Source organism: Chaetodon trifascialis, chromosome 12 (genome assembly GCF_039877785.1).
Source record: "Chaetodon trifascialis isolate fChaTrf1 chromosome 12, fChaTrf1.hap1, whole genome shotgun sequence".
Lineage (NCBI taxonomy): Eukaryota > Metazoa > Chordata > Actinopteri > Chaetodontiformes > Chaetodontidae > Chaetodon > Chaetodon trifascialis.
Genome location: NC_092067.1, coordinates 4,474,846 through 4,487,079, shown reverse-complemented (window position 1 = coordinate 4,487,079; position 12,234 = coordinate 4,474,846). Strand labels below are relative to the sequence as shown.

The window sequence follows — 12,234 nt, the reverse complement described above, 5'->3', positions numbered from 1 at the left end:
AATGCTGTAACTTAATCACTCAATGAGTCAGGGACAGACTTTTGCATTTATAGGGTTGCCCTGCCTTACTGCCATCCAACCCCCCAAAATAATGAAAATATGTGGTTGGCTGTTTGTTTGGTCTGAATGATTACGTGGAGTCACATCTAATAACTGGCTCTGCCCTTTTTACCTTGATTGAGACATAAAGACTTTGCATGAAGTGGCTTTATGGAATAAAATGGTGTGGTATGGTACCTGGGAAAATGGCATTGTGAAATGAAGTTATAAAATATAAGTTATAATATATTAAAGTAGCTGCTTAAGTTAATGCAATTAAATATCTAAAAATTAAAAAGTTATATCATTATGTATTTCACAATGTCTTATTTATTTATTATTTGACTCTACTGAGTCTCCATACATACACGTAATTTTTCTTTCTCCTCTCTCCTCACACACTTCCTTCCTCTTGCTCTTTCTTTTTAATTCCTCTCCCTTTTTTCCCTGCTCTCACTCACCTTTCCTCCTCTGTTCCTCCTCTTCTCTCATTCTCTGGAGTCGTTCCATCTGCCGCTTCCTCTCCTCCTTCCTCCTCCTCTCTCTTTCTCTTTGTGCCTGTTCCTGTCTTGCTTGGTCCTGCTCCTCTTCCTCACGTTCCCTCCTCTCCTCCTCTTCCGCTAGTTTCTTTAGTCTGGACATAGAGATTGAATGTTAATAAAGGGACTGTTCTGCTCACAGTTTGAGTGCATTTTAAGGTCCAGTGTGTAGAATTTAAGGATATCTGTTGGCAGAAATGGATATAATATTCAATTATGTTTTCATTCATTTCTAATCAGCTGGAAATTAGAGTTCTTGTTTTTCATTAGCTTAGAATGAGCCCTTTACATCTACACAGGGAGTGAGTCCTCTTCCAGGGAGTCCGCTAAGTTGCAACACCATGTCTATATAGCAGCCCACGATGGACAAACCAACACTGACTCCAAAGAAAGTTTTTACGCATTTTTAGCAGCCACTGTAGAAGGTGGGGTGAAGCAAGGGCAATTCAGTTAGTTGCAATCTGCAACCTCACGACAAAATCCTACACACTGGACCTTTAAAACGGTTTTGAATTTTGTGTGCTGTGATGTACTCTCTTGGTCAAACAGCAGCAGTGGTCTTAGAGCAGTGCCCTCTACTAACTCTGAGGGAGTTAGTGAGGTATGGTACAGGGCATGGTACTAAATATACATCTAAATTTATTACTAATCTTAACTGACTGTGAAGACAATCTGCAAAAGTAAATGAATGTTTGTTTTCATCCACTACTACTACTAAAGGGTTGATCTTTATAATGCTGTATTCATAAAGAAAAAGTAGGACCTGAGTTCCTCAGCTCTTTTGCTTCTCTCCTCCTCGAGCTCATTCTTCATTTTTTCCTCTGTATGCGCCCTCTCCTTTTCCTCCTGCTCCCTCCTCTTCTTCTTCACCTCCTGCAACTTTCTTTCTTCTTGCTGGGCCAGATGCAGAGCTGTCGCCTCCTCTTCCTGACTTTTTCTGGGCCTGGAGGACTAAAACACACACACAGCCACATACACACAATATTATTTTGATTAAAAGAAGGGCAATACATATCCCAGCCTATCCCAGCTGTCAACAGGCGAGAGGCGGGGTACACCCTGGACCGGTTGCCAGTCAATCGCAGGGCAACACACAAAACAAACAACCAGTCACACCTAGGGGCAATTTTAGAGTCACCAATTAACCTAATGAGCATGTTTTTGGTCTGTGGGAGGAAGCTGGAGTACCTGGAGAGAACCCACGCAAGCATGGGAAGAACATGCGAACTTCACACAGAAAGGCCCTGCCCAGGGATCGAACCGGCAACCTTCTTGCTGTGAGGCACACGCACTATCTGCTGCGCCACTGTGCTGCCCTAATTAGATAATCATTTATATAAAAACTACCATTCAGACAGCATCAGAAAAGGTTACACACAAAAACTCAAACACATGAAAAAGAAATGTATATTTTGTGTGTGTGCTTCCTACCAACCTCTGACTTAACTGGGTTCAGCATCAGCTTTTCCTCCATTACCATGACAGTTGAACATGATGACAGGCAGCTATGCGATGAAACAAGTCCCACTGGGCTGGCTGGCACGGCCCCCTCGCAGGAAGAGGCAGCAGACCTCCTCAGCCTCCTGTGATTGAACTGAGATGCAGAGGCTGTGGACCCAAGTGACCACACTGATCCAACACTGCTGTATTTGTCCCCATTGTTGAAAAGATAGTCTGTGCCTTTCTCTGAATTTGTTTTTGTTTTGTTATTGTGTCTTTGTGTTGCAGAGGGACTTGTGGTGGATTTTAGGTGAGGCTCTTTTTCCACTTCCTGGTTATTCTCCACCTGCAATTTCTCCTTGAGGTTGTCCTTGAGGTTTCCTATGTGAAAATACATGCAAAGGAAAATAAAAGGAAATTTAAAAGACAGGAAAGGGGTACAAAAGAAAGGACATGCCACACATGAAAATATAGCTGGCTACTTTACTACTAGATGCCTCCAATACTTTCTCACAAATTAATTTTATTCTTTCAACTGTTCACCTACAAATCTCCAAAGGGCTCACTGGTAATATAATGTCATTAGCCTTTATGTCTACCACAAAACACATCCACACCAGAGGGACAAATGGCAACATTCTAATGCATTCTGGATAAAGAGTGTTAATTAGACTCCACTGACAGTATTGAAATTCCTTTTTTTTTTGCATATTGCATCCTGAGAGTCCGATGATGACAACATTTTTGTGGATCCTCTTTCTTGCTCTTGTTATCTGAAAGTCCTCTATAGAAGACGTTTTGTGATTTTGTGATGTAAATTTGCACAATATGACAATCACTGAAAAAAACAAAAACAGTAATGAGAATAAATGGATTTATCTGTTCACAGGAGCAACAATTTGCAACTGAAAAATGAATAATTTACTTACTTACCAATTATTACATTAATACATGTTGCACATGTGATACAGGTTATTTTGCAATCGATGTAGCAGGTGGTTTGATAATGAATAAATTATAGATAAAATTTTGCTTTCTGTCATTACTCTTCCCTTTCAACATTTACCTTGATTCTTCTTACCTTTCGCCTATGTATCAAATCTGTGTCATAAATGTATTATTGGTACATGCATATAATGTAGGATCAACAAAAGATTATGTCCCTTTTAAAGTCAATTTATAATGGAACTGTATTTTACTTGGTGACCTGAAATGACCTTCTCAATGAACCTCGTCTGCTATCTATAGTGCATTCATTCTGTATAGTCTGACCAAGTGTTTCACATCAGAGTAGGCAACCACCTTGTGTGCCTTCATATCAACCTATATAACCTTGGGCAAAGTTTCTTCCCACTGCTTGGTGTTGCATCAAACTGAAAGCAGTATTCATACGAGACAGGATAAAATAACAGTATTGACTGTTACAGACTCAGACCTCTTTTATCAAACTCTATATGAGCTCCATCCATTGAGCAGAAACTTGGTTAGTATTATATTCCTGATTGCTCTGTAAACCTCTTCTAATTAAATTAACAAATTCCCCAAATTAGGATCAATAAAGCAAAGTCTAAGTCTAATTCATTATTAAATAATACAAAGAGTATACAAGTTTGTCCCATCATCTTTCATAGAAAGGTTTCTCACAAGAAATAAGAGAATCCCCCCCACCACATAATATGTCAGTGTCATGTAGTTTTTTGCCTGAATGTTTGCAATGTTATGCCTTACCAACAACTGCCTCTTCATATTTCAGCCTTCCTCTCCTCCTCCTCCCAGCAGACTCTTCCTTCTGCCTCATCATTTCTCCTCGCTCCTCTTTCTCCTCATTCATCATCTTCACTTCTCTCTCTCCTTCTCTGTCAGTCATTTTGTTTTTCTGTAAGACAGAAAACTAATTGTAAACCTGAATAGCATCACATGTAATGCATTGCTTTAGATAGATTTAGATGTTCCTACAGAAGGGAGAGCAGACTGGTGCTGAGCCTCCGTGGAATCTCTGGTGGTCCTCTCCTCTTGTTTCTGGCTCCTCATTGATTGAGCACCATTTCCAGTCTTTTGTTTCAGCCATCTTCCTTCCTTTCTTCTCCTTAGAGTTTTCTGTCCATCTGATTCTGCACTTGTCACTGTTTTCATATTCGTTGTCCTAAATAAATGGAGGACATGGGTGTGTGTATGTGTGCAGTTTGGTACTCAGTGTGTTAAAAAATCTAATTAAAGTTCCTATAATGTTTTGATATCGTAAGAGATTGTGAGTGTTCCTAATTTACCCTGTGGTTACTGTAGCTTCCTCAGTATCCTTCCTCTTAGTATTCTTCCATTTCTTGTCCACAGCGTCCTCTACTGTTGCGTCATTGGAGTTGATGTTCTGTTTGCTGCATAATACATCATCTTTAAACTGCAGCTTCTCTCTGGACAATCAGACAAACTCCAAATTTATCATGTGTCCATTTTATCACCAAGCATTTTTCACTGTCAGCAGATCTGTAAGATCCTGTTGTTTTGCTACATCTCAAATGTGAAGGAGTACTCTCAACATGTTTTTTTTTTTTTTTTCAAAGAAGTAAAATTATTTTAGTGTAATGGTGCACAGCAACCATTTATTTAACTGGAGACTGATCCATGTAGAGGTATCTTCATTGTCCAGTAGGATTGAAATTTAAGAACATCATCATACAATGTGCAATGCCATCAGTAAAACAACCTATATCCTGTAAAGACAACATGAGGAAAGATGCAATGTTGGTTGAGAGGCCGGCCTATTGTTTGTCAACTGGATTGGACCCTCAGAGTGGTCAAATTGGGTTTGCATACAGTATGTTAAATGAAACTTTAATAACCCATGACAGGGATATGGGGAAACATTCACTCACAGAAAAAGCTCTCAGTGAAACTGCTGGTCTTTTGCCTCACCCATGAAAGTATTCAGTAACAATTCACAGCAATTGCATTTACAAAGAACAGGATTGAATCATCTACGCTCAAGAATTACAGCAATGTTGGGCAACTCAGTCCTGATGAAAACAAACAAAATGAAATGATTGTCTCTGGTGCACATCTCATCACTCATCTCGACTCTGTCTTTGAAACCAAATAATTAAGTTAAAAGTGAATTACACCAACCCTGGCTGATGTAATCCAGACAAATGACTAGTCTGTTCTGTACTGCCAAGGGCTCCCTCTTTGTCTTCCTCTTCTGCCTCATCGTTGCCTCCTCTTGGGCCCTCCTGCCCTACCTGCTCCCTCAGTGGAAGCATCCAAACATTTTTTTTAGCACCCTCCTTTGATGCCTTCCATGTTTCTGTCACTGCCTCTGCATTCTTAGTTTTTTTCTTGGCCACAGCCACTGGAAGAGAAAACAAAAGATTTTGAAGAATTTCATTCAAGTTGAAATTCTGATCAAATAAGCAGCAGATCTTTACCTGGGTCTGTTTGGCTGCTGGGTGTGTGGCTCTCTCTTGATCTCCGAAGATCTAAGAGCTGGTTGGGGGATCAGAATTTGAAAAATTCAACAAAAAGTGAGAGATATTCTATCAACACAAAGGATGCCAAGTGTCTAATAGTGTCAACATGGCATGGTGAATTTGTACTAAACAAAATCACAACACAGATATCAGCTTCTTGTATATTGAAACTACATAGTACTTTATTAATATCTGCATATCGTCGCGAGGATACAGCATTGAAACTCACAGTCATGGATTTTCACATATAGGAGATACAACATTTCATTCTGACTTGCAGTACCAGCATGGGGTGGTAATGATGGTAGTAATTGATGATGGTAGCAAGAAATGATCTCTTCCAAAATCTAACCAAGTAGTTTTGGTGCTGAAAACTGTCTAAACTTCAACCGCTACCAGAACTTATTCTCAGCGAGTTTTATTTTGAAAGCACAGTCAGTGAAATTGAATGATGATGATTGATTGATGTTTTTTTTCACGCCTAGGTGATGCAAGGTATGACACAGACATGTTTGACTGGCAGGTGTATTACAAGCAAAAAACATCAGTTCACCTTGTGTCTAGACTGATGTTGCTGGATGTCACCCTCAGGATCTGTGTTTAGCCCCATCCCTTCCTCTGCACACACTGCAAATAGAGTTATTTATTTATTTATTTTATAAAGAACAGTTTAAGAACTGAGTGCCTAAAAATGTTTATAGCTTCTTACAATTACATGAAAGTAAATATAGCGTCTGACATTCTCTCAGGGCACAATGACATCAGAGGTTCTTCAACCCCTCCCCCACCACCTCAAATTACAGAATCATTATTTTATGTTGTAAGTGTCATTTTTATTATCTTCAGTTGCTGCATTTTAATACACTAACCATATTCCAACATGTTTCCCCAGTCTGTCTAATGGTGAGTTGAAACACTCACCCTGGAGGCAGGTTTCCAGGCTCAGTTCTAAACAGTCTCCTCCCATTAGAACTGTGCATTATGATGAACAAGAAAGTGTTTTGGAGTCTCTTCACTGAGTTTCACTAAATGTCTTTGGTCAATGTCAATGTCAATGTCAACTTTATTTGTATAGCACATTTAAACGGCCAGTGGCCTACCAAAGTGCTTTACAGTAACAAAGCAGGAGAAATAAAAGCAATACCTAGCAATACAATAACAAACAACAACAAAAGAGACATGTAGCATATAAATATAAACAAAGTAAATATAGACCCAATAAAAGTAATCATACTCCGCCAAAAGCTAAAGTGAACAAGTGCGTCTTCAGTCGGGCTTTAAAAGTGGAGAGACTGTTTGCAGTGCGCACACTGAGGGGTAGTGCATTCCACAAAGTGGGAGCTGCAACCGCAAATGCTCGGTCACCTCTGGATTTTAAAAAAGTACGAGGAACATCTAAAACAACTAGGTTAGCAGACCTAAGGGCTCTGGAGGGTTGGTGTAGTTTAACAAGGTCAGCCATGTACTCCGGGGCCAGCCCATTCAGAGATTTAAAAACAAATAAAAGAATCTTAAAATCGATCCTGTACTTAAGTGGAAGCCAGTGTAGAGAAGAGAGCACTGGAGTTATGTGCTCGCGTTTCTTAGTGCCAGTAAGGAGGCGAGCTGCCATGTTCTGAACGAGCTGCAGGCGGTTAAGCTCAGACTGGTCAATGCCAAAGATAGTGAATTACAGTAATCTAAGCGAGAAGTAATAAAGGAATGGATTACTATTTCAAGGTCTCTCTTGTTGAGATATGGTTTAATCTTAACCAAAAGCCTCAGTTGAAAGAAGCTTGCCTTGACCACAGCACTGACCTGCTTGTCCAGTTTGAAAGCACCATCAATAATAATACCAAGATTCCTGGCATGGGGTTGTATGTACGGTGCTAATGGGTTGAGGGAGCTGGCAAGGACCTGTACCAGGTCAGGACGGCCAAACAGGACAACCTCTGTTTTGTTTTCATTTAATTTCAACAAGTTTAGGTCCATCCATGTTTTCACATCATTTAAGCAGTTCAACACAGCCTGCAGAGAGTCTTTAGTAGGTGCTTTCACTGGCAAATACACCTGTACGTCATCCGCAAAACAATGAAAGGGTATACCGTGCTTCCTAAAAATGGACCCCAGGGGTAGCATATAGAGGGAGAACAGTAGAGGGCCCAGTACTGACCCCTGGGGGACACCGCATGTCAGAGGGGCCACGGAGGAGGAAAACTGCCCCATGTGTACAGAGAAGGATCTCCCAGAGAGATACGATCTGAACCAACTCAGGGCAGTGCCTTTTATGCCTACACAGTTTTCAAGGTGTGATAGGAGGATTGAGTGATCCACCGTATCAAATGCCGCTGTTGGGTCGAGGAGAATTAAAACGACACAGCTACCAGAGTCAAGATTTAACAAAAGATCGTTAAAAACCTTTAAAAGAGCAGTTTCGGTGCAGTGAAGAGACTTAAAACCAGACTGAAACAATTCAGACACATTGGTCCTCTGTAAAAATTCTTGGAGTTGGTTAAAAACGACTTTCTCTAAAACCTTGGAAATAAAAGGAAGCTTAGAAATAGGCGTAAAATTAGACAAGACCAAGGGATCCAGATTTTTCTTTTTCAGGAGGGGCTGCACCATAGTATGTTTAAAAGAAGATGGAACACACCCAGAGCTGAGACACTGATTTAACAGAAGCAAAATAAAAGACTGAACTGAGGTGAAAACCTCCTTAAACAAACGGGATGGAATACTGTCAGAGGGGCAGTTAGCAGGACGTAAGTGTTCCACTATCTCAGTGATTGTGGAGAGAGTAACAGGCTCAAACTGCTGAAAGACCGCAGAGCTTGCTGTAGGAACTGAGGGATCCTGAACAGACAGAGATAGCGGGGACCTAAGAACAGCAATCTTATTAATAAAAAACTGCAAGAAATCCTCACACAGCAATGAAGAAGGCTCAACACAGACAGCATCACACGGATTGACAAGAGCATCAAATACATTAAAAAGAACCTGTGGTTTGTGTGCATTAGCAGAAACAAGTGTGGGAAAATATTCAGCTTTTGCAGCTTTCACTGCATGCTGATAGGTTAAGAGACAGTCACGGAGGAGATCCCAATCAATTTGTAACCTGTTCTTCTTCCACTTTCTTTCCGCCTGTCTACATGCGCGTCTGAGCGCACGGGTGGACTCATTCAGCCATGGCTCAGTCTGTGGCTTAGCACGCCTAAAAGTCATGGGAGCGATAGAGTCCAAAATCTCATTGCAGAGTGAATCAAACATAGACATACAGACACTACGATCACCAAGATCATCCAGAGAATATAAGAAAGAGTCTTTAAAAGCAGCGGAGAACTGCGAGGGAGTAGAAGAGTGAAAAGTACGAAGACGGCGAACGGGGGCGGAATTTGTGGTTGAGACAACAGGTATTGCGAGGGAGAACAAAACAGGATGATGGTCGGACAGGGGAGTGTGACAGATTTCGGATATCTGTACATCTAATCCATATGACAATACAAGATCCAAAATGTGGCCCTTGTCATGTGTCTGCTCCGAAACAGACTGCGTGAGATTAAAAGAGTCAATGAGATTGAGGAAGTCTCTAACCAGAGGCCTGGTCTCACAACAGACATGCATGTTAAAATCGCCGACAATTAAAAAGTGATCATAATTTAGACTGACACCCGACATGAAGTCAGCAAAATCCCGAATAAAGTCTTTGTTAAATTTCGGTGGACGATAGACCACCGCACAGAGAACAGTCACAGAGAAGTTTACCTCAAGGAGTTGAAGCTCAAAGGTGCAGCGATTAACAGCTGGAGGCTGCCGGCAGTCAAGGGTGGATTTGAATATTTGAGTCCTCTACCTTTGCCGGTGATGCGGGGGGAGCTGAAGAAGCTACATCCAGGGGGAAGGAGCTCCGTGGAATCTCACATTCCACAAAGCCAAGTGAAGATTACTAGTATCCGATGAAGACGGAGCATGCTTCAGTGAACGGAGATTCCAAAGGTTCACACCGCGTCTCCCGGTAGGAACATAGCAGCTGGATGGAGGCAGCAACAGCTGATCGGGGTCCAACAAACAGCTGACGCTGTCACAGCCGCTGAACATCAGGGAACACCAAATGGATCCATCGGTCTCTCGTCCTCCTCCGAACGTCCAAAGAGTGCAGGTCTCTGAAGCGATCAGACAGACGGATCGACCTCAGGTGAGCCTTGAGCCGGACCCGGAGGCCTCCGTGTTTCCCACGTCTTCTCCGGCGTCTTAGGGGGACAAGATGGAGGGGAGAGCGCCTAAGATTCCCTCGAGGCATGGAGGAGAGCTAATCAATCAAAGTAACCTCCGATCTCAAGCAGGGTTAGACGGTCATAAACAACGAGAGATGAAACCTCTTGACATATCAGGTAAATCACAAAACATACAGTGAACACAGAGCAGAGCGACAGACGGCCAGCCGAGCACCCTAGCGCCATCTTGTCTTCATGTTCTCTTGGTCTCTCAGAAAGAAGACTTTTCTAGACGCAACAACAAAATCTTTACTGCCTCTTCTACAAAATGGCCTCATCATTGTGCTCTAAAAACAGGATGGTTTGAACATAATGCGAAGAAAACTGCAAAGGGAAACTAATTAAACTAACATACTGAAATTCTTGAATTATATATAATGTATAGAATTACAAAAGAGCAAATTTAAGCCCAAGGACATGACATCTAAACTTGTCACAAGGTTGCAAGCTATGTCTGAATTTGCTCAACCTGTCCCATATCTATTTTGTGACGGACAATGGAGGTCCATCCAAGTTCCTAAATTACATAAACCATGGCAAAGTTGGAATATAAGCCAACAGAAAAATCCATTAATTGTTCCATCCACTGTTGTTTTGCTGGGGGATTTTAACGCTCACATGGACAAACCTGGAGGGGGTTGACTGGGAAGAATGGCCAGCCGGATATGAACCTGAGTGACACTGTTGTCAGATTTCTGTGTGAGTCATGGATTGGCAATAACAAACACCATGTTCGAACATAGGGTCATTCATAATTGTACTTTGGTCCAGAAAACCTTAGGCCGTAATTCAATGATTGACTTTGTGGTCTTATCAAATCTGAGGTTTAATGTCTTGGACATTCAGGCAAAGACAGGAGCGGAGCCATCAACCGATCACCACCTAGTGGTGAATTGATTCAAGGGCTGCTGGACCGATTTGGTCAACCCAAATGTGTCGTCAGGGAGAACTGGGAACATCTGGCAGAGACTACTGTCCACAATGCCTTCAACTCCCACCTCTGGAAGAATTTGTCATGTATTCCATGGTGGTTCCATGGAATGGTTTGACAGATGGAATCTGAGTGGGCCATGTTCAAAGCCTGTTATAGTGACAGCCTAAGAACCAGCAAGTGGACAACAGTGGTGAAGCTGGCCATCAAGCTGAAGAAGGAGGCCTTTCTGGCAGGGTTGGCACGGGGCATTCTGGAAGCAGTCGAGTACTAGAATGGCTGTGGAACTTTCTGGAAGTTCATTACATGACTCAGAAAGGGAAAGCAGGGCTTGGCTCAGGCTGTGTTCAGCATGGGTGGAGAACTGCAGACCCTGACTGGGGATATTGTCAAGAGGTGCAAAGTGCACTTTGAGGAACTCCTGAACCCAACCAACACATTGTCTGTGGTGGAAGGAAAGTTTGAAGACTTGGGAGAAACCTCATCCAAATATAGTGGTGAAGAAGCTCCTCAGTGGCAAGACTCTTGGAGAGTGTGAGGGGCTCAGACATCTGGAGGGTGGTCCAATTAGAGCCACTGCTCCTTCATGAAAGGACTCAGTTGAGGTGGTTCAGGCATCTGATCAGAATACATGCGGGGCACCTCATGTGGAGGCCGTCCAACTGGAAGGCGACCCTGGGTTACACCCAGAACATGTTGGATGGATTATACATATATATCATATTGCTTGGCAAAACACCCAGGAGGGGCCCAGATTCCCCAGGAGGACCTGGAAAATGTTGCTGCTCCACAACCCAGGCCTGGATAAATGGAGGAAAATGAATGGATGGGTGGATGGATGGATCAGACAAAGGGCCAAATGCAAGAACCACTTGTTTTATTTCACTGGATTTAGTTCTTAAATTGACTTACTTTTTAAACTGAGTTTATCTGTGTTTTTTCGATTCAGACTGAGAAATGGACTCATACAGACACACACGCACACACACACACACACACACACACACACACACACACACACACACACACACACACACACACACACACACACACACACACACACTCATGGTAGAGTTGAACAAATGGGTGCAGTATGCAACAATAAGAGAAAACAAGGACAGACAGACTCATTCTCAAGGTTAATTCTCAAGTTAAAGATTGAAATAAATTTAATAAAGTGTGTGTTCGTGTGTGTGTTGACCTGTATGTGTATGTTCAGGCTGCAGGACAATGACCCAGGGTGACTTCTCTCCATCTGCAGACAAAACTTGGAGAACTGAAAAACTTAAGAAGTTAGTTGTTGTTCTAAAGCTGTATTCAAACACTTGTTCTAATCTATAAGTAGTTCCTCCAGATGAAGAGTGCTGATTTTGGATCTCTTGATGGAAATTTTCACATCAAGAGCTCTATTTTCGTCCCTGCTGCTGGCGGGGCGCAGGGTGCACACCCCACACAGTGGTATTTTTGTGCAGCACCGGTGGGCGTGCAGCGCACTTGGTATTTTGGTAAACCGAGCCGTACAGAGGTATGCCAGGATGGGCGCTGTGGTGCAGTAGGGGGAGGTGTCAGCAGGA

General features: G+C 42.3%; 1 protein-coding gene across 1 annotated transcript in view; it reads right to left on the bottom strand.

The window, feature by feature from the left end:
- Window positions 1-12,234, bottom strand: part of LOC139340562 (uncharacterized protein KIAA2012) — a 31,523-nt gene that overhangs the window by 3,461 nt on the left and 15,828 nt on the right. Inside the window, exons 13-22 of the mRNA XM_070976465.1 lie at window positions 11,862-11,936; window positions 6,033-6,097; window positions 5,431-5,495; window positions 5,135-5,366; window positions 4,286-4,419; window positions 3,975-4,161; window positions 3,747-3,894; window positions 2,014-2,399; window positions 1,342-1,529; window positions 501-673 (exon numbers count right to left, since the gene is read on the bottom strand). Of these exons, the coding sequence (XP_070832566.1) occupies window positions 501-673; window positions 1,342-1,529; window positions 2,014-2,399; window positions 3,747-3,894; window positions 3,975-4,161; window positions 4,286-4,419; window positions 5,135-5,366; window positions 5,431-5,495; window positions 6,033-6,097; window positions 11,862-11,936 (1,653 nt within the window). The remainder of the gene's footprint in view (window positions 1-500; window positions 674-1,341; window positions 1,530-2,013; window positions 2,400-3,746; window positions 3,895-3,974; window positions 4,162-4,285; window positions 4,420-5,134; window positions 5,367-5,430; window positions 5,496-6,032; window positions 6,098-11,861; window positions 11,937-12,234) is intronic.